Here is a 22,526-nt window from a genome sequence, read left to right as displayed (position 1 = left end):
TGCAACGCCCCATTTATATTTTTCATGAAATGTTATGTTTGGTATTTTGTGACAAGTCATAAAGACTTTTTATAAGAAATAAACTACCAATTTCTATGCTCTGTTTTGTTTTGTTTTTGTTTTTGTTTTTGTTTGTTTTTGTTTTGTTTTGTTTTGTTTTGTTTTTTGTTTTGTTTTTTTTTTTTTTTTTGTTTTTTTTTTGTGGTCATATTCTTCATACATTTAATTCGGTTTTAATTTTTGATATTACAAATTAAATGTATGGAGTTATCTACTCTCGTGATGCTTGTTAACACTTTGCATATACAGTGCGATTGGCTTGTAATTTGTAGCTTATCTGTAATAGCAATATAATATAACCTATAATTTCAGTGATAATAACACCTTTTTTTAATTTTCTGATGATATTAAGGTATTTGATTTATAATTGAAATGATATCATTCTTTTTTTCAATAACGAATATATTTAGAAATGCAGTGAATCATAATATTTAAGTTTGTTATTGTTTCTTCCAACAGGTGAGGTTTTTAATTTAAGCTACAAGTGCTGTATATGTAACATATTAGTTAATATATAGAATAAATTTCAAACAGTATGAATCTGCTCGTCTTCTAATGAATCGGATGTGAGCAATTTCATTATTTGTACTAGAATAGCAATGAAACTTTGCCTGCAATACAAATGAATGATGCTCGACAATGAGGCTGCATTTTCCTATGTAGTGTCGACTGAATAGGGTATATGAGTCTCGTTCTAGTAATCGTTTTTCTTACGGCAATTTCCAATGTAGAACGTATCAAAATCCGAGGCAGCATTTTAGTGTTTTACTTCGTGAATCTCCAAACATTGTTTTAGAATGCAAAGTTTTCTCTTTTCTGCTTTTGATTTTTCGAACCACTTGTTTCAGGAGGTAATAAATAGTTTTGGTTTTAACACCAAAAGTTGTTGTCTTTTAATACTGAATTCAATGTTCTGAAAATGACAAATATTCATGCATTGTAATGAAAGTATATGACCCTTTTGTCCGAAAAAAAACAGAGTCACATTAAGATACTTCCATACCAATTTTTAAGAATGAAATGTTTACAAGGTGCTCGGGGATAATGTTAAAACAGTGAAGGTAAACAATTTCGGTAATGCTTGTTTTCCCAGTATGATAAGGTTCAACATACAAGTTTGTTGGCCTCTTCACATATTATTTGCACCAGAAATGAAGGCACGTGTACATATTTGCTCTGTTTTAAAGAAAACTGAACAATAAAAATTTACCTTTAAATCCAGACTTTGATACTGTTTAAGGAACAGAACAATGTGACCCTTTTCCAGCAAATGTTTTGGAATAACAAAAGAACCGTACCGGACAACATCAGAGATCTGTTCTCCTTTATAACTGTCAAAGAAGAGGCACATGGAAGGTAAAGTAAAGAAGAGCTCCTACTTGTACATTGTATGTAAGTTAACAGGAATTCAATGTGTGTTTGGGACTGAACTTCAATTTTAAAGCACACTTACGAAATTTAAAAAGACAAACGTATATTTTATTTTCTGTTTTGCATAGTGTAGATGAAAATATAAAAAAAAACAAATTATATTAAATCAGCAACATCAGAAATACGATAGTAAATTGGAAACAGTGAATAACCACAGTATTATCAGGACTGCAAACGAAGGCTTAGATTCAACGAGCGACAAGTTAAATCTTAATGCGCTCTTTGTGCGAGTGATTATACTTTGATTATTCACTGTTTCTAATTTACTATCCTTATTTCTTGATAGCCAAGTTTGTAGTATAACACATTAAAAAAATACCTAAAACACCGTGGCTTCATTCCTTCCTTTGAACAACATAGAACCCCTGGGTGATTGATTTAGCTTCCTATTTCGATAGTTTAGGTTTTGAATACTTCTTGTTTACAATCAAGTGTTGGATTAAGATATTCCTATATATTTGATTTTAATTATGCTGACGAAAGGTTTCTCCTTTAAGGCACGGACAGTGAATCGATATAATTAGCAATATATATGATTGGTTTCTTTTATATTTATCAACCTCTTCATTATTTCAAGGTACCCAATTCCTGACATGACCCATTTTGTTGCCAAAGAATAAATGAACTGTTCATATCGTATTTGGCTTTTTTTTTTACATAATTGCATTCACATAAAAATGTGCTGGGTTTCGTTTCTTATGACTTTATTGTTCTTCACAAATTAAAACGAAATATTATGCTAATTTAGATAGAGTTAAACTTAAAACTATTCCTTTATACAGAAACATGTTCTGCTAATATATTCATTCCTTTGTAGTAACAATACTGTTTCCTGTCTGAAGCCGTCATTGATTTTCTGAAACAGTTCGAGACCTTCGCCAAGTTCAGTTAGCAGTTTTCTAATAAAAAATAATGAAAAATAAGACATTGTAGTTAACAAAAATAATATAAGCTTATTATTATAAACATTTGACGTTTAACAATTAACATGTATATTAACCAAAAGACTTACTTGTTTATGGCAACAAATGTCATTATAACCTGTTTTCACGTTTGTGGCACATACTTAGATTTTGATGTTTTTGAAATGCCTATCCCATTTTTTGTCGCTATGATATTGTTGCCAATAGAAATGTAGAAAAGGACTTTAAAAGTATGTGCAGGATATGATTAAAATAGAGGACATACTTTTTACACGTACGATCACATAGTAAAGCGGCGCAGCATCTAAAATAGTTGCTTCAAGTCAGCAGTATAATGTTATTTGTTTCTATGTCCTTTCGTCCGTCTCCATATCAGTCCACAATTCATCTCAATTATAGGAAAGAATAATCAAGGAAACCAAGGTTTTAGCGGTTATCAAAAAGGATGTAATCCAGGGACAAAGACCAGACATGGAAAACAGACATACATAACAAAGAACACAACTGGGACTCCATTAAAAACTGAACCAGGTGCACCAGTAGGATAAACGTCCTCTGCTTTTCTAGAAACACCCGCCGAGTTGCTCATAAAAAGTCAAGTTGGGATAGTCGAAAGAGGAACCAAAAACTAAAAAATAAACACAGCAGCGCTAAGCTTGTCGTAAAAGGCGACTAAATAGTGTTCAGAACCCTAGCCAGGGCTAGGGTGTTCTGCCCATAGAATTACTGGGTTGTGTGCCCCAGGTGGTGGAATGGGGTACCCCTGGCGTGTTACATGCTGGGGTTGTCAGGCTAAAATACGGAAAACCTGACCGCAAACCAGAGTGGTGCACCGTGTTGGGAAAGATGCAACGTTCCTCGCTCGTTAAAAACCCTACTGTGGTATTCGTCCGGAATAGGAACCATAGGGCTTCGCCACAGGATGCTTAATTGCCCGACCCTACCCACCTCTCCTTATTTCCAGCGGCAATCAAAATTTCTCGACCCCATTGTCTATGTGTCCCGTCCCATTTTTCAATTCATCATCATTTCATGTTCATTTTATTATCCACTGCATGTTCATCGCTTGAATATAGCTGAAATATTGCTGCTCGGGCGTTAAACCCCAACAAACAAACAAACAAACAAAAGCAATATAACCCTGTTCCACAAGCCTATTCGTTAGACTTCCAGCGCGATACAAATGGTCTGCGTAGAGTCGGCAAGTTCTGGCATAACGTATGGGTTGTGTAATGAACACACCATACGCATGTGCTAAAGGGATGTTGCCACAGATGAAAGGAAAGCTGAATGAAAAATCATCACGTTTGTCGTAAAGTGAATCATCAGTTTTCCTCTTCCGTCGATTTCTAAGTGTAGGTCAAGATGTGAGGCTGATATAGTATCCTTTATCTCAAGTTCTTTGGGGTAGATGTGACATATCAAATCCCCAAAGTAAGGATTGTTGAAAGATAATACGTCATCTTTATAGCTGAAACTGAGATTAAAGGATCTAGCTAAACGATATTTGTCTTCCGAATCAGATCAGCCTCATAAGAGTGAAGGAATAGGTCAACAAGGGAGCACAATTTATTCCCATTGGAATTCCGACGGTTAGTTGAAAAATGCGTCCAGCACATTGGGCAAATATGTTGTCGATTAAAAGTTCCTGCATTTTGTAAACATCTTCTTCTGTATATTTGGAAGATGATTTGGAATTATTTCTTTCAAAGTATGAGGAATCTCTGCCAGGAACTATATATTTGTATCGTTGTATACCATCTTTTTTGAGAAAACAAGAACGATGTATAATATTCTTAAGTCGGGAATTTAACTGAGTTGAATATTGCCACATGTATAGGTTTGTATAAATTGTCTATGCACTTACATAGTTAGATATAATTTGAGGTCTTCTATTTCTCATCTGTTTGATGGTGTGTTGTATGTCAACATCCTGATCTATCCTCATTTTCTCTATAACACCTGACATTACACAGTACAGACCAGTATTGTCACATCCATTCCTGAAATATTTAGAAAGACTGTTATTACAAACTACTAAGACCTCTACTGTATTTATATATGACAAAAGAGTAGTTCAATAAAAGCGATATAAAATGTAAATAATCATTATTGCTTTTAATTGTTTGAAAAAAAGTTATTTCAATCAGATCAATATACGAATTTCGCTGCCAATGACAATCACAGATTTCACAGTTCTAACATCGTTGGGAATTTTGCAGACCCTTCTATAATTTTACGTTACCTTCCCTGTATCAATTTGATCCGATGGAGCAGTGTAGCGAATAGAGTCGTCACATTCTTAGACGTTTGAAGAATATTGATTTGTTGTGACATGCATCATTAATTTGATCCTCTATCCTACATAATAACACATAGATGAACTGTCCCGTACTACCATACATCGTGGACTAAGTTAGAGCCCTAGATTAATTCTACCAGATGGAATGACCCGGCCAGCAAAAGCTCTATTTTTATATAGCCTAGCTGCCCGAGTTGTCTAGGGCGCTGGACTTTGTGCAGCCGGTGTTGCCATAGATATCACAGCGGTACGAGTTCGAGTCCCGCGGAGGGAACGACAAAAAATTTGACAGTTCTAACATCATTGGGAATTTGTCATTGTTATACGTTTACATATCTTCCCTGTATCAATATCGTACAAATTTTCTTTAATAGCAAAAATAAATAAATCAATTAGTATCAAGTAGACCAAACAGGAGAAATACTTAACAACGCAAACATGATCAACCACGTTGACTTTGTGAAACATATTGTGTTTGAGGTAACTGAGGTATATTGTCTCAATTCACACCCTCCGAAATCCCTTTGGTCTTATGTGTATGTATCAGATATCTTAAACAGTGTAAACTTGAAATCTTTACTGAAGAGTTGGGTGTTATCTACAAAAACAAATATCTGAAATGCGTCCACTTCCTTGTTTAGCCTTTTTAGATAAACCTAGGGTCTTAAACGAAATGACTTCATGAAATAACAATGCTAACAAATTTTGTGATTTTGATATTTAATACTGGAATACTCATAGCAGCTCAAGGTAAGATTTGAATACAGTATGAAACTTATTGCGTTTATTATGCGTAAACAATTTAATAGATGATATACTTCCACATGTGCTTATACAATAGTGTCATTAATTGTAATGCATGTCATCACAAGCGGGACGATGGAAGATACATATAAAGGCGTATCAAGACAAACACAAAATATAACTAATAATTCTAAACTCATATAACCATCATCTTCTTACATTTTCGAACGTTTTTAAAAAAATACATCCTGATATAAAAAAGTGAGGTCAGTCATTCATGGAAATAGTGTAATGTAATAAGTTATAAGATTAAATTGTATGTTTATGTCTTTTTATGAAAGGTGTTTTTCCTGGTTGTATAAAGTCGAGTTTTATCTTGTATTAGTACAGACTATATTGTACATATCGCAAATATACAACAACTACTTACATTAACACCACAAATTTGATCAATGTACTTTTGTACATTGTAGTCACAAAATTGCGATTTGACTTTTTCAACAAGTCTTCAACTTTCATCAATTGTCCTTTTTAGAAAGTCGATATTTACTTGAAAAACGAGTATTGCAAACATTTATGAAAATATAGATAGATAATCGATGACCCACGATAAGGTAATATAGAGGGAAACCTGCCTGTCTACACAGATCCCCTTTTGGCATTTAAAAAATGATTCGAATGAGATACGTGTTCAGTTCGCATGGTTCCGAAATACATTGCAATCGATATAAAGAAACTAACAACTGTCTAGTATAGACATGTATTCAGACTATTCGGGTTTCAGTTTAGACTGGCGTAACTGTATAATATATGATGTTATGTGCCATTCCTTTCACGACGAGAGGGGATATACAGATTCAATTTTATATTAACACTTGTAAAGGAGACATTTGATAAAAGTATATCATATATTTTCTGCGAAAATTGGAGTCTCTCTCTTTAGTAAAATTCAGGCAGATCATATGATATGGGAAGCAAGGGGTAAACTTTCTTGGACTTCATTTTTCGTTCCAATGAATTGTTTACGTCATATATAGCTTATGTTGTGTACAGTCTGTTTTAAGTGGACAATTGATTGCTAAGAAAACGATTAAAAAAAACCAACACAAATCAACTATTGTTAAAAAAAGAGTTTTTTTCCCTCTTTTAAATGACTGTTGATGCTTTTCTTATTCATTTTGTCTCTTAAATCGTTCCAGTTAATAAAAGCAACATTCAACTTTGAGATTCAGGATTTTATTTTACTCAAAGAGTGTAAAATGTAACAAGTGGCAATCAATAATACAAAACTTTTGACGAAATTGGTAAGATCAACTCAAATACATTTAATTAGAAATGAGCAACTGGTACTGATAAGAGGTTATACATCAAGTGCTTTTTATTAAACTCTTATTAATTCAAACCAAATAATATTCTATTTCATTGGCGGATAGAGTGGGTCCAGTGTGGATATCTGTTGTGGTAAAATTATCGAAATATTAAGTTTTAATCTAAAGCAGCCAAAATCTACCCTTGACAACCCATGCTTTGCAAATTTTATGGGAGAGGCGCATGCCCGGCACGCCCCGCCTGAATCCGCCCCCTGTTATTCAGATTAACAGGTTTTCTGTTATGTTATTTTTTTTTTATTCGGGTAAAAAATGCGGAATCTTGTTTGATTTTTTTTTAATATAGGGATCTATTTTCTTGCAGGGGTGTATGAGATAATTTCATGTGCTAACATGCTTTACATATCTTCAGGTTCTGGTGATTGCTTTATTATTTCTGATTTTCAATCTAAATTGATAAAATGATAGAGCTTGTGTCACCTAAACATGCCTCGAATTATATGACACATGTAGGAAAATCTAACTGTGAATAAATGATAATCATTAAACTGGTGTATTGATTATTGTGTTCTCTCTCAATAAACTTAGATACCCTGTATGGTTATTGATAAGCTTCGTCGTAAAACGACATAATTTTTTTTATGATCCAACATTATGATAAAGGTTTGGTACTAGATCTGACAGCTACTCACCGCTACCTGAATTCATGAAAAAAGTAACTATAAGAAATATAATTCATGGGTTGGATGTTTTTTTTTTTTTTACATAGCTGAATTTCAATCTACCAAAAAATGCAAATGTATTCATATTCATATGTACGTATTTGTTAAAATATTTCTATTAAGAGCTACCTATATACTGTACATGATCATATACTGCAAACAGCAAATTAGTTTGCTAGTACATGCTCATGCAACACATACATGTATAACAAACCTTTTTTGTACTTTAAGATGTACATGAAATTTCATTGAAACTCAACGAAAGTACCTTAACTACCCTGCATACTTACATTATCATCACAAATTGATAAATATATCAAATGCATCTACCTTTTTAAATGTTCATACTTTTTTTACATTGAAGTCACTAAAAAATGTCTCTTAATCTTTCATAGATGTTCCTTGGTAGGAAATCGATATTTATTTTAAATACCAATATTGCAAATATTTATGAAAATGTCGATAGGCAAGGTAATTTAAAGTGAAACCTGCCTGACTATAAAAAAAGATTCGAATGAGACACGTGTTCAGTTCGCATGGTTCCAAAATACATTGAAATCGATATAAAGATACTAAAACTAGTATAGACATGTATTCAGACTTCAGGTTTCAGTTTAGACTGGTTTCACTGTATAGCGTAAGATGTTACGTGCCCTTTCTTTCACGACAAGAGGGAATATACAGATTCAACTTTTTATTACCACTTGATAAGGGAAACATTTGATAAAAGCATATCATATTTTTTCTTGCGAAATTTGGAGTCTCACCATTGTAAAATTCAGACAGATCCTATGATATGGGAAGCAAGTGGTAAACTTTCTTGTACTTTATTTTTCGTTCCAATGAATTGTTTACATCATATAATGTGTACAATCTGTTTTACGTGGACAATTGATTGCTGAGAAAACGATTTAAAAAAACAACATAGTACATCAACTCGTTATATCCCTCTTTTAAATGAATGTTGGTGCTTTTTTTTATTTATTTTTGTCTCTTTAATCGTTCCAGTTAATAACAGCAACATGCAACAAGTGGTATTCAGTGATACAGACTATTGACGAAATTGAAAAAGATGAACTCATATACTTATTCAAACGATAACTAAACGAGTACTTAATCCATAATGATCAAACAATTAGCACAGGCAAATTTTATCGGGCAAACCTGGTTTGATCTACATGAAAACTTTCGATTAATCATTCCTGCATTATATAATCCTTTGACTTGTTTTTTTCCCACAAAATTACATAGCCATTTATACGTAAATATTTCGATTTACAATATGTTATTCAAAAGTGATTCTGAGAAAGGGTGCATCTGTGATATGATATAGGTAAAAATGTTTTGAAAACAAAACTTGTAGTGTGCCACCGAATGGCTGGTTTTTACATTGACACACCCTTTAACATTATTTTGAATTTATAATGAGGAATGGGGAAATTTATGGTATATGACAAAGACACCAGTTCATTTCAACTCTTGATTGGTATGAATTTTCCATGTAAACAATTTAACACTGCCTATTTTAGAATTCCGATTCTCCCCTGGTCATAACCAGAAGGGAAGTCTTCACCCCGACCCCAACAAGAGTCCCTTCTCCAATAGAATCCCGACAGCATTTTTATGAAATATTTACGTTAATAATTGGGTTTTACAATTTTGAATTCTTCAGCATTATTTTTAATTAGATATGATGGAAACAATGTATATTTCATATAACTCAGTACCTTTAAAGCTAATTTCAACATCATCCCAATTCATGGTCCCAATCTTTTGTAGACAATTGACATATCCCCATCAACATTCCCCATCTCCATATTTCTATTTTTTATATAACAGAGACTAGGAAGTTTACCCGATATAAGTATTGTAATTAAAAAAAAAATCACTTGTTTATATAGATTTATTCATGTTATTTATAATCATATGCAATACATGAAAGTTTACACCATGTTTTTTTACATTTACAAGTATACCACACCTCGTTTTGCCTTAGTATTGCCTTGGTTAACAAGTGTTCATTTATTTACTTACGTTGATATGAAGAAAAATTGAAGTGTCTTGTTTTGACAAATATTCAGATTCAAAACTTCATTGTAAAAAGAAAAAGTGTTAGCTGTTTTAGGGATTTTATGCGTAATCTTTCAGGTGATGATGAATTATATAATAACATGTTACAAATTGACCATTCCTTTATGCATATTTTTATCCATGCCAGCTTTTGATTTCTTCTTATCCCCCGTAAAACATCAAGGGTTAAGACATAATTCCGTTTATTTCATTAGTAAAACGGGGTGAACTCTAGTTTTTGTATACTCAAATAACTCATTAACTTTGATTCAGAAAATAAATTCAAATTGCAACAGAAGTAGTTTCATCTCCTTATGGATGATAATTATTAAATTGTTACAACTCTATATTCCGTTGCTTCAATGGTTTTGATATGATCACGATCGAATGGTTGTTTATCAGTAATCACCTATATGTGTCATAAATTAGAAAACAAACTGCTTAGATATGTTAAAAGGGTAATCAAGGGAACCGAGATTCTATCGAAAATAAAAAAAAAATAATAATCCAAGGACAAAGACCAGACACGGAAATAGGTAAACACAACAAAATAATGAATACAAGTAACAAAAGTGAATGAGCAACTCGGACTCCACTAACAACTGGGAGTATGAACCAGGTGAACCGGTAGGGTAGGCGTCCTCTGCTTTCCTAGAAACCCCTTTTGAGTTGCTCATAAAGATTCAGGCCCAGGGTTGACTTAAGAGGGAAAGAAAACCACGACACGTTGAACAAATCAAATTCCATGGAGCGGATGGATACACCGTAACAATCTGATTTATCATAGTGATGACCATGAAACCTCTGTAGTAATGACTTCAATCTTGTAGTAACATAATCCTGTTTAAGAAGCCTAACTGTAAGATGTCTAGCGCGATACAAAAAGCCCGTGTTGTTACGGCAAGCTCTTGTCTAACGTATGAGTTGTGATATGTAAAATCCATACGTAGGTGCTGAAGGGATATTACCAAAGATAAAAGGGAAGTTAACAATTCTAAATGAAAGGTCATCATCTTTATAATAAAGTTTGTTCAATAGTTGTCTTTAACTATGGATCTCTAATCTGATCTTTAATATAAAAAATGAAGTCGCCGTGGATACATGTAGGAGCCAAAATATCGTCTAAATATCTGAAGGCGTTGTCAATTAGTTTTACAAAATGTTGTTTGGAATGGTCTTCATTTATTTAAGCTGTAAATTTATCTCCGCAACAATAGAGAAATAGGTCCGCAATACATGGTCAAATTACTGGAAGATAACTGGTATTGCATTAGCAACCGAAAGTGTTGCTTAACAAGAATTCGATTGCTGAAACGATGTCTAATTAACGCAGTGTTTATGTTTTTCGTTACTTAAAATGATCTTTAAGAATTTGAACAAATGTATTCAAATCTCGATTTATGAAAGGACATATTTGATCCAATAATTCGTGCATATGAGATTTTGTGAAAGTGCTGTGTTTAGTGTAGAAAAATCAAAACTTTGAACTTTTGAACAGATCCGGAAGATCCCACATTGGCATATATTTATCAAGCACTTCAGGCTAACTAATCAAAAAAAAATTCATAAACTTTGTTACAAACATTTGTAGGTAGAATGTTATAATACTCAACGCACTAGTGAGTAATAATAAAAAGTGTAGTGAACAATGATTTGAAAAGGACATAAATCAATATTTATAGGGTGATTTGATGTCTGGGAATACAGTACATGTATTTTGTATGAGGAACTTTAATTAATCTAGGCTCGATTTGTGAAGCCGTTTATGTAAGTTCCTCATATCAGCCTCTGAAAATTTAGTCAGCTTGAATATTGGTGAATTCGTAACTTAATTTAGTAGAATTGTAATATACAATATTCCTCAAATAATAACGATATTGTTTGCAGCATTATTATTAAGAATAAAAAACAACTTCCATGCCGAGTTCATTCAACTTAGGGAAATACGGTCTTTATGTTTACATCAGGAATTAAGTGGTTTATAAATATTTAATCTGTATATCTGAATAGTGAATATCTAAACAAATCAAATTCCATTTATGTGCTTCTAGACAAATGAAATTGAACTGTTTAGTAGACTGTATACAAAGCATATTAAAACTTATCAAAATTAGATACTACAATAAGTAAAGATACCTTAATTGGTAGATATGGAAAACAGAAAGACAATGGAAAGTGAAACGAGACAAAAATCTCGCAAAAGACAGTAGTTGGCCTTCAATTTACATGGTATATGTATACAAAAATGTAAATAGAGACAGAATGTATTAAAAATCGAAAAAAAAAACAAAATATTCTGCATTTGCTAACTGTTAAAGAAAACCAAGACTGTGTTGAATCATATCCAAATGACTGGAGAGGAAACTACAATGGAACAGTGCATACAACTGTCACTGGCAAAACGTGTAAAATGTGGAATGGCTCATTTTTTTTCTAACTATGGGCTAACCAACTATTGTCGTGCACCAAAGATTGACGCAGATTCTTATCATGGACCTTGGTGTTATGTCGACGGATATCCTTTATTGGGAACACTGTTTTATTCCAATCTGTAGTGAGTATATATTATTTATTTTGAACACACATGCTATTATTCACTCCCACATAAATTATGTGTATATAATGTTAGTGTTCCACCTACTGTGTGTGTGTGTGTGTGTGTGTGTGTGTGTGTGTGTGTGTGTGTGTGAAAATAGTTTTTTTTCTTTCTAAAAAAAATATTTTTGCATTGATGGGTTATTGATTGTGTCATTTTGTCTGCGTATGAAAATATTATACAAACAGAGAACAGGTATTAAAAAAAATCCGTGTGTTTAAGATCGTTAGAAAGCATTGACATTTCAAAATTAAAGTTCAAATTAAAGAAAACACAATTGATAATGACAAGGTAGAAAGAGAAACAGTGTTAATTGCACTTATTGACTAGATCTTATTAGATCCCCTTATTATATTTTATTAAACTAAATTTCCTTTCAATAAAAAGATAAAACCAAATTATCTAAACTTAAATGATGTAAGTGTTTTTAAATCCTCAAATTCCTAATATTTGATGGCATTTGATTGATATAATTGTTTGCATAATTCAAATAAATTCAGCAAAGATTAGTAGACGTAACAAAAATACCACAGAAAAAAACAGAGTGAATTCCTCCTGTATTTATAACAAGAATAAACAGACAGTGGATCGAAAGCTACATTTACGGTCAACTGAAAGAAGCTTAAGACATGAGTTATCGAAACATCGAAACCGTATTATATAGTTTAGATTATTTAAAGACATTTCAACAATCTCTAATGTAATAGACAAATACAATTCAAATCCGTTTTAATTACATGAAAAAAAAAACTTATTTCAAGTGATAAGAAAAATGTTATATAAATAAAAATGTAAACAGAGAGCAACACGGGGAAATTTTTTTGCGTAAACAATTCAACGAAACTGTTTTTAAACTATACAATATCAATTTTTTTTTGTTTAAGCACTTCAATAAAGGTGCATATCTTAGTAGTTTTATCAACTCAAGTAGATAAAGCTTTTTGAACATGCAATACAACTATATTTGTTCAATGATTTCAACCCTGTGTTAAGCTGCATTCGTTAGTACTAATAAAACGTTTGCAAACTAGGTACACCTGCCGTGGAAAAAAAATAACAGATTGCCTCTTTAAAAATGTACTTTGGCGTAAAATATAGATATATGGTATCAATTAATCTAAGCTCTTTTCCTCTCGTAATGATAGACAAAGATTGTATAAGGAACAGAAATGACCAAAACTACAACGGAACATTGAACGTCACAATATCTGGTTACCATTGTCGGCCGTGGAAATATGATCCTCCAATTGACGGAACTCCACCGCGTTTTCATGGGGAGACATTAAACTACTGCAGAACACCACATGGATACACACAAACTATACCATGGTGCTACACAATTAGTGCAAAAAAACGACTGGAGATATGTAATGTTTCTTTATGCGGTAAGGTTTTTATTATTGCATATCAGTTCTTGAATATTAATGTTAATGTAAAACTAATGACAATCAAGAACATAAATGACAATTTGTACGAAGACGTGACTAAGGAATTCATTTAATTTGCTCGCACGTACAATGTTAATTAACTTCTCAGGCATGCAGTCCGATTTTCCCACTGTATTTTTTTTTTCTATTTCTTGACAACTATCTTTTATTGATGATAATCTCATTGTAACGATTTCGAAAGGCCACTACACCCATAACATTTCCTGAATACGAAACGTGTGCTAGGGTTTGCAACACGGTCAATTATCTTTAATATGTAACCATGCACACATCACCTCTTGACTTGTTCTTGTGTTTAGAGTGTCATTGATATCTCATACATTACACCAGAGCTGTAAGGATAACATATATTCGTATAACCATATTTGTCATGCTAAAGTTCCACGAAATATAAAATTATAGAGCAGTTTAATGCTGTTAAAAAAATGTGTAAGTACTCAAGTCGCCACCATAATTCATTAATTAGTTTTTGCGTCAAATCAATCAGTATTTTATGAAGGTATTTGTATCTTTTGTAGGTGATATCAGATGTAAGTTTTTTTTTATAAATACATACACTTTGTTACCTTTTCACATTATTTCACCTTTTTGTCGGTCATAAATATTATTTGAAGTTAAGAAGGTTCTTTTTAGTTTGTAAATCAATTTACACATCCAGGTATGTTTTTATCATTATTCATGAAGGAAGTGAGTGAATAACTTCAACATGTCCGTACGTCTATCACAATGTTAATCCTTATATTTCAGACCGTATAATATTAATAATCAAAATATGATCGTTGAATAATGTTATCCGTTTTTATGCCGTCCTGAAACTATTATACAACAACACAAAATTATATTAGAAAAAAATGAAAACCCATTAATTAAAAGAAAAAAAAATGTAAAAAATACTTTGTTCAATGCATTGTGTATTAAAAACATAACCAGCGATTGTGGGACTGTTTGTCCTTTACATTCTATTCATTTTTAGCCGACATTTTTCTTTCATAAAGGACATATTCAAACCTCAAACCTTAATTGACGCATTTATTTTTTTTCCAAGCTACCATATGCCCAGACTTAATTGGGTCTAATATGTTGATTGAACCGTCAATCCTTACAGGACATCAGTATAACTCAGTGGTACACTTTAGATGTAAGAATGGATACATGATTCATGGCCCTTCAGCTATAAAGTGTATTGTGAATTCGCAAAGTACAATCATAGGTCATTGGAACGCAACACAACCAGAATGTGTGGGTAAGTGTTATAAAATTCATCTTTTTGCACTTAATTACAAATGAAATTCGATCAGTGCTATATAAATCACAGAACATTAACTTCCTTAAATTCTATAGATGAAAACAAAAATAATTTGGCTTCCTGAAATTAAAAATCTTCCTGACAAACATCTTACACAAAAGCATCATTAAGCAAATGCTTTATTTACCTTATATCCTTACATATGAAATTGAAATTCTCTAAAAACAATTATGAAGTATGCAAATAGTTGTGTAAATCTCTTCTACAAAAATATTTCCGTTTTATTGGATGCCATTCTTTTTAGAAAAGCAGAAAAAAACACCTATCATGCAGGTACAAATACTTTAGACAAAGCTTATTATATTTATTTTTAATTATAGTCCTTTTTGTTTGTTTGTTTTTTGTTTGTTTGTTTGTTTGTTTTGTTTTATTTTTTATGTTTTTTTTTCCGTTTCTTTGTTTTTAGTTTGGTTTGTTTACCTAGGTATTAAGTGTCCACCCATTACAATAAACCATTCAAATATATCGAACATGAGCAGCACGAGATTTCCTGGTAGGATAGAAGTAGCATTAAATATGTACAGCAGTTGTCGTTATCATATGATCATTCGAAAATCCATATTATTTTGACATTTATGTATTTTCTAGTCATTATATCCATTGAAGTGATGACAGAATACTGCATTGAAAACAATAACAATCAATAAGTTTGAAGTATTTAATTGTTACACACCTCATTTTTTTCTAGCCATCCTCTGTCCAGATTTGGTTTCTTCTGATCGGTTGATCACACCAACGCAACTGTCAGGATATCTAAATGGCTCAGTGGTGGTTTTCAAATGTAAGATTGGATACAAGATTCAAGGTCCAACGGTTATTAGTTGTATGCGGGATTCAGAGGAAACTATCACAGGTCACTGGAATGCGACGCAACCAAAGTGTGTGGGTGAGTTATATTTTTGCATTTTTAGTTCATCATCATTGCTTAACCATAGTATCATAAGAAAAATCCTCTTTTATTGTATTAACAGTTATTTGTTAAACACTGTATTATACCATTGTTATGATTTACTTGACTTGTCTTCCGTCGTCTCTGACACAATATACTGTTCTCTGTAGGTCGGATCGATTGTTTGTGCATACATATATGTTGCTACATATATCTTTTTTAACTGTAAAAGATGTATCAGACGTTACTATCATGCAGCAACATAACACAATTAGATATGCCAGCTACCCTAACAAAGATTGTTTTGAGGACATTATTATTAATATTATTACTACTATTTTTTATAATATTTGTATAGCGTATTATATATTAATATAACTACTCTAAGCGTTTTGCATACATAAAAAATATCACACAATATAAACAATAGTATGTAAATAATATAAACAAACAACTGAAATTCAATTTAAAATTCATAGAAAATTTATCCAAAGTAAAAAACTATTTAAAAAAATAATTTTAATAAAGGATATCTTTACTACTGTCTAAAATATTAAAAAAAATATTTATATTTAAATATTTATTCTAACTGTAATGAATTACACTAGTACTGAGTTTAGGTCTAAAACAAAAATTTCGATCTTAACACAATCTTAGATCGTCTCAAATTATACTGAACAATCTTAACAAACACAAAAAATTTCAAGACTATGTAAAAAAGTAAGATCGATTTCAGTTCGAAATGTTAAGACTGTTTAAGACTACAAGATTGTCTTCAGTTCGACACATGTAAGACCAGCTGTTTTGTTGTCTGTTCAGACTAGTTCAGACTTTGTTGGATCATTTGAGATTGTATGAAAATTCTGTGTTAAGATGTTATAAGATCGCGTCTAGACTTGTAAAGCCTTAAAATCGTGAACATGAATTGTCCCCCTTTGACAATATTCTTTAATTATATGCCTTTTTTAGATTTTTTTTATAAATGTAACAGTTCATTTTGATTCTGAATATTATATGTATTTAAAGAAGATATATCAAAATAATTTATTTCGTTTTGATTCTAATTATTATTTACATTTACTTATAAAAATAAATGTTGTTAGATTTTTATCCATGTTTAGTGTATTCAATATCCCTCCGACTTTAAAAATTTTTATACTGATGATTTTGAATACATATGGTCAATTTATCGGGTAATTGTAGAAAAAAAAAACTTGCAGGTGCCACTGTGTGCTGAACTACCTCCAAATTCTGTTTATAGTTAACTTGCATTCTAAATATCTGACTGAAATATATCCATAAAAGTTTTTACCTAATTCAAAAAAAAAAAAAAAAAAAAGAAAAGAAAAATCGTAGAATTAAAATCCCTCGTAAACACCAATTAATCATATCCGTATTGTATAATGTTTTGCAGTTTTGTTTAAGACATCAAAAAATATCAATCTGCGAAACACGTTTGCAGATTATGGAAGTCGCTAGCCGACACCCTGCAACGATAAAAATAATTCAGCCGCGCTTACAACCACAGCAATCAAGCCTTATCGCGACGAGATGTTTATTAAACTCTCAATTTCCAAATAAATTTATTCATTGCGTTTAATTACGTCGGTTTTGTTTATTCTATACATTTATATCTTTCACGTACTATAATCTGAATTCAAGAGTGCTATAAGAACATGTAAACCACTAAAGGAATAAAAATGTTTCATCATTATTACAAAGGATATTTTGTGTTAAATATTAATCGACCTTTCACTAAGTGTTGTAAATGTATACCTAATGAACCGTCATATATAAATGACCTTATTTATTAAAAGCATTGCATTTCAAAATCATATACAGTTGTGATCACTTCTAACCTCTCTTCGATCCTGTCAGGATTCGCTGTCATAGAACAGTTCTAAACTGTGAGAAACTGTTTAAATATTGTTATTAATGCACATGCTGTATCATTTCTTTTTATTGACAAGTTTATCATAATAGTGTACACACATCTTCAAGTATTAACCAACATGTATAATTATCAGTTATGCATGTACACACGAAAATAAAAACAACAAATTATGAGATGAGTACTTTTTGCTTCCTGGATCGCAATAAAAATCATACATAATGGGGTCTGGCTGTATCCCCCTTCACGAATAATTTACTTGGCACAGTAAGGTAGTTGGCCTTGGATAACCCCAATATTTTCCCATATTTCAATCTTCATTTACATTGGTACATTGAATTAAACTAACTGTACAAGAAGTACATCTTCTGACGTGTTTTTTAAGAAATTTCACCGTGCAGATTATAAACTAAAAGTACTAAAAATATCCATTTTTTTATAAATCCGAATCGTTTGACAAACTGGAAACATTTAGTCAATGTTTCAATTTCTTAGTTCCCAAATGAGCTGGAGGCTGACATGTTTGTTCTAGAAGTTGAACATTTGCTTGAAATTATCAGTTTCACTAAGAAGCTTGAATATCAGGAGCCATTCAAACATTCTACTGACTGCGAATATTTCTATGTTGGTTACCTCCCTTACCAAAGGTCTACAACCTTAAGGTCGTCATTATTTACTGCAAAATGACTTACTGTTTCATTTTATTCATAAGTTCTATGTCATCCCTAAATACTGAAGACGTCTTAACTGAGTTAAAATGATACTGTACAGAAATTGGCAACACATAAAAGTTGTTAAAGAGATGATTGTATACTATAATCAACATCCCTCGTTCGTCTGTTATAATAGACAACGGACTGCAGCAAACAAAGAACTAATGACAAATAATTTAAGATGCTATCCATGTGAAAATCAAATGAATCCTATGATATAGTAAATTTCATCCAACTGATTTATTTGTTCAAAGTAATGTTTCTGTTATATGTATGGGAAATAGTAAAAGCGTCAGTGGATGGCTCTGAAAACGATTTGAATGTTCTCTTAAAAAAGCAACATATTGTGCATACAAAGTTATCTCCCTTTTTCAAAGAACTTCAATGTTTTATACGTATTTTTCGCTATAACTGTTGCATGTTAACAAAAACCAACATTCAACTTTAAGAAAGTATTGATCTTTGATATGAAAATGACGAACATTTTTTGGAAAACAAAGACAAATAAATCTAATATCTGTTCTTACCCTCATGTTTCCCGGACTGACAGCTGTTAATTTTACGTCATAGCATTTATCAATTTTTCGTCCTGAATATGTATACACTATTGCTTATTATAAAAATAGTAATGCTTTATCTGTATATAACATATTTCATTAAAATATCACAAATCAATTATGTAATACAGGCATTATTTTCGTTACATATCTGTTTATTCTCTGCATTCCAGGGCAGGATGACAGATTACATATTATCAGGCCTCTTATGAGCTTCACTAACATTAAATGCATCCAAACGTTCAAACCTTAATGGTTCTTTTTTTTCTGCCAATCGGGTAACGTCTAAGTCTAATTGGCGTTGCGTTTGTCATATGAAGTTTTGGTATGATTTAAGAAGAGCAGGAAAGCACATATCCGGGAGCATGAATTATGGGAAAAAACGATAGGTGTTCGTTAAGATCACCGAGAAAAGTCAAATGTAGCAGAAGGATAAAGAATCAGCACTGAAAAGCACGCAATGCAACAACGAACTATTTATGATTGTTAAAAAAAAATGGCAAAATATTTTAATTAGTGTAAAACTAGATTGATAAATCGCTCTTTTTTATATTGCTTTTGTTACATGCATTATCCCTTCACTTAATACATGAAATGGATATTGAAGAGTAGACTGATATTTCTCTAAAGCAAAGTTGAACTGGTTATGAACAAAAATATGTTATATGATGATATTTGTTACTTAAGCAAATTCAACACTAAATGTTGCCATAGAACATTATGTGTATTTTCATATTTTGCAACCATTTTCTTAAATTGTATGCATCATCCATAACAAGGAAAAGGATGTATTTATTAGTGAAATATACATACAGTTTATATTCAACAAGTTGGTCGTAACGAAATATCATACCACTCTTCTATCATTCACAATCCAAGTATACCATTAGACAGGGGCTACCAAATGGATATTTCTATTACTTTGTTTAATTAAACAGCACTTTAAAAAAAAATAAACAGGAGGTGATTATCATTACATTTGATATATGAATGTGATTTAATGTTAAAAGAAACCTTACCATTGGACGTGCAAACAGTTTGAATGACTTATATAGTCAATTGTGTGTTAATGTGTTTGAGTTCATGTCGGTATTAAATTAAATTTTTAATTGTTGAAATCAATCTAAATATTTGTAGAATATGTTGCTTTTTTGTTGTTTGTTGTTTGTTTGTTTTTCTTTTTGGAGCATGAAAATGTATTGTGAAGTAAAAAAAAATGTTCAACATTTTAACTATTATCTTTGATTAATTAAAATAAATTTTTCATATCCATATATACTTCAAAATATATTTTTCCATCATCCCCTTTCAAAATCCCATCGCTAATTAAAATATTCCCCCATTCCCCATGTACCATATAATGGGAAGATTTTCTGACACAAGTACAGTTTATAACTCCTTCAATGGGTTATATGTCAGAAGTATTGACTTCCTGAGACATATCAAAAACAGATTGATTTTTGTGTCTTGATGTCCCGTTACACATACGTAATGTCTACTACATAAGTACTGTTGTGTGGTCAATAACACAATTCAGCATTTAATATACATGTAATAATATGCATTAATCACATTTACACACTGACTACGCCGATCAGTATTACTGTTAAGGCGTGCAAAAAGAGTAACCAAGGGTCCAAGTTTCGAACTTAAATCGAAGGCACACAATCCAGGGACTAATACCAAGCAACACAAAGCAAACAATAACCGAAATAATGCGAACGAAAAAAATGGACTACAAAGTCGTAGCATAAACTTTTTTTTCAACTAGTTATTTGATGTATTTTTTTATTTAGCAATGTGAATGTAAATACAAAATATTTCTCATCATTTCCAAAATTCTGGGAACAATTTTCTCGCAGAAAAGCTAGTGACTTTTTTATTTTGTGTAAATCGAATGAAAAAAAAATGAATATTTTTTAAGTGATGCAAATGACTATTTACTGTGTTTCTGGTTAAGACTGATATATTGACACATGCCACAATAAAGTTGTTCCACCAGCCGTCTTTATAAACACTCGTTTGCCTTTTCTTTCTAATAAGTTTGAAATTAAGTTATTTAAGACAAGTAAGAAATGCTACGAGCCATCTATTACAGGTTTTCTTAGTCTGTTATGGATTGTACACGAAACAACTTGTTTATTAAACCGGCCTGATTCCTAATCAAAGCGTTTGCTTACCATCCTACCAACATATTACAGCACTTAAGATAATTTTCCTTATCACTTGTCTTTTTCCTGCATTTCTTCATTTTGGGATGCATCTCATATTGTAAAGTGACTAATTATAAATATGATATGATGTTTACTTGCACAAAGTCCACATGAAATATATACCTAATTACACTATTGATATGCAATTCCCATTCCTCATTATCTTTATACACAATGACATAAGAAATTTACCCAACACAACTACAGTAATCTGTATGTTGAATAGGTATATAAACAATGCATCAATAAATAAAAACTGTTGTGTTACGACTCTAAACCGCTAAGGGGACGAAAAAAAATATATCGAAAAATTGAAGTTTTTATAAGTAAAAAGTTACTCAACCAAGAGTCTTTATAGACATTCGTTTGCGTTTTTCTAATACCTATGAATGTATTTGTTCAAGACAAGGAAGACACGATACGAGCTATATATTACAAGTTTTGTAGTCTGTATCGATTGTACACGGAATAATTTTGTTCTAATCGGTCCTGCTTTCCAAATTCAAGTTGTTCTTTTCCCTCCCATCAACATATTTTCAGCACTTAAGGTAAATTCCCTGAAAACTGAAACGTGTCTTTTTCCTGAATACCTCCATCAGATGGTGCATCTTAGATTGTTAAGTGACTTACTGTAATTACTAAATTTGACGTTTACATGCACAACATTTCACATGAGAATAATTGTCTACTTTTACAATTGATATGCAATTCCCATTCCTAATTATATATATATACACATGTAAATGAAAAATTAACCGAACACAAATACTTTAATCTATCTGTTTAATAGTTAGACATATTTTGTATCATTGAAATTTAACTGTCGTGTTAAGTCTCTTAGGCACTAAAAGGGCACTCAAATATACTTAAGATATGAAGGTATGTTTATTTGACTATCTTAATTGAGTAAAACTCTCTCATGTCTACACCTTCCGATGAGAGAGAAGAATTTTCTGTTTAGGTCTGTCTTGGTAACATTTCAATCATGTACTTATCTTAAAATTATCCTGACTATAATTCCTCCTGATTTTTTAAACTGAGGATTTAACATCAATCTTTGTATTGTGTGCATGTATCATACATCCTTCCCGTTGAGTATAGCATGTTGATGACACTTCCTTTATGCGTTTTATGTAACACAATTCTCGTGTTATGGTTGTACATGTAACCACAATCACCATAGATCATAACTGATTTGTGTATACATTAAATTTGACAACTACGACGTTTATAATATCGCAAAAATTCTCTTAAATAAAAAAGGTAAATCGATCACTTATTGTCAAGTAAACCCAACAGGAAAATACTTAAGGCAAAATAATAGGTCACGCTG

The 22,526-nt window shown here is 31.6% G+C and overlaps 2 protein-coding genes and 2 long non-coding RNA genes across 5 annotated transcripts in view; 2 read left to right on the top strand and 2 right to left on the bottom strand.

The window, feature by feature from the left end:
* On the bottom strand, positions 1 to 5,155 carry LOC148605236 (uncharacterized). The gene is made up of 4 exons (XR_015915802.1): positions 4,660 to 5,155; positions 4,282 to 4,417; positions 1,271 to 2,390; positions 1 to 973 (listed from the first exon to the last, which is right to left on the bottom strand). It is a non-coding gene; the product is annotated as an uncharacterized LOC148605236 (long non-coding RNA).
* A 136-nt stretch (positions 5,156 to 5,291) lies between these two features.
* The window catches only part of LOC148605233 (putative apolipoprotein(a)-like protein 2), a 68,033-nt gene continuing 50,798 nt past the window's right edge, over positions 5,292 to 22,526 (top strand). The window contains exons 1-3 of one of the 2 annotated variants that reach the window (XR_015915801.1): positions 5,292 to 5,466; positions 11,729 to 12,134; positions 13,322 to 13,586. Coding sequence is in view for 1 of the 2 variants with exons in the window: in XM_088548028.1 (XP_088404154.1) it covers positions 5,409 to 5,466 (58 nt within the window). In the remaining variant the exon portion in view is untranslated. Of the gene's footprint in view, positions 5,467 to 11,728; positions 12,135 to 13,321; positions 13,587 to 22,526 lie in introns of those variants that run through there. The other variant, XM_088548028.1, reaches the window with a different exon arrangement.
* LOC148605235 (uncharacterized) lies at positions 13,737 to 18,932 on the bottom strand. Its single transcript, XR_015915805.1, has 3 exons — positions 17,679 to 18,932; positions 15,604 to 16,042; positions 13,737 to 13,956 (listed from the first exon to the last, which is right to left on the bottom strand). It is a non-coding gene; the product is annotated as an uncharacterized LOC148605235 (long non-coding RNA).
* The window catches only part of LOC148605234 (P-selectin-like), a 38,819-nt gene continuing 30,947 nt past the window's right edge, over positions 14,655 to 22,526 (top strand). The window contains exons 1-2 of the mRNA XM_088548024.1: positions 14,655 to 14,867; positions 15,619 to 15,816. Coding sequence (XP_088404150.1) covers positions 14,702 to 14,867; positions 15,619 to 15,816 — 364 coding nt within the window. The 5' untranslated portion in view covers positions 14,655 to 14,701. The remainder of the gene's footprint in view (positions 14,868 to 15,618; positions 15,817 to 22,526) is intronic.

This window comes from Perna viridis, chromosome 10 (assembly GCF_037379345.1).
Source record: "Perna viridis isolate PV_CMFRI_1.1 ecotype Kerala chromosome 10, ASM3737934v1, whole genome shotgun sequence".
In the NCBI taxonomy this organism is placed as follows: domain Eukaryota; kingdom Metazoa; phylum Mollusca; class Bivalvia; order Mytilida; family Mytilidae; genus Perna; species Perna viridis.
The sequence above is the reverse complement of the archived record's forward strand: the minus strand, read 5'-3'. Positions and strand labels throughout refer to the sequence as shown.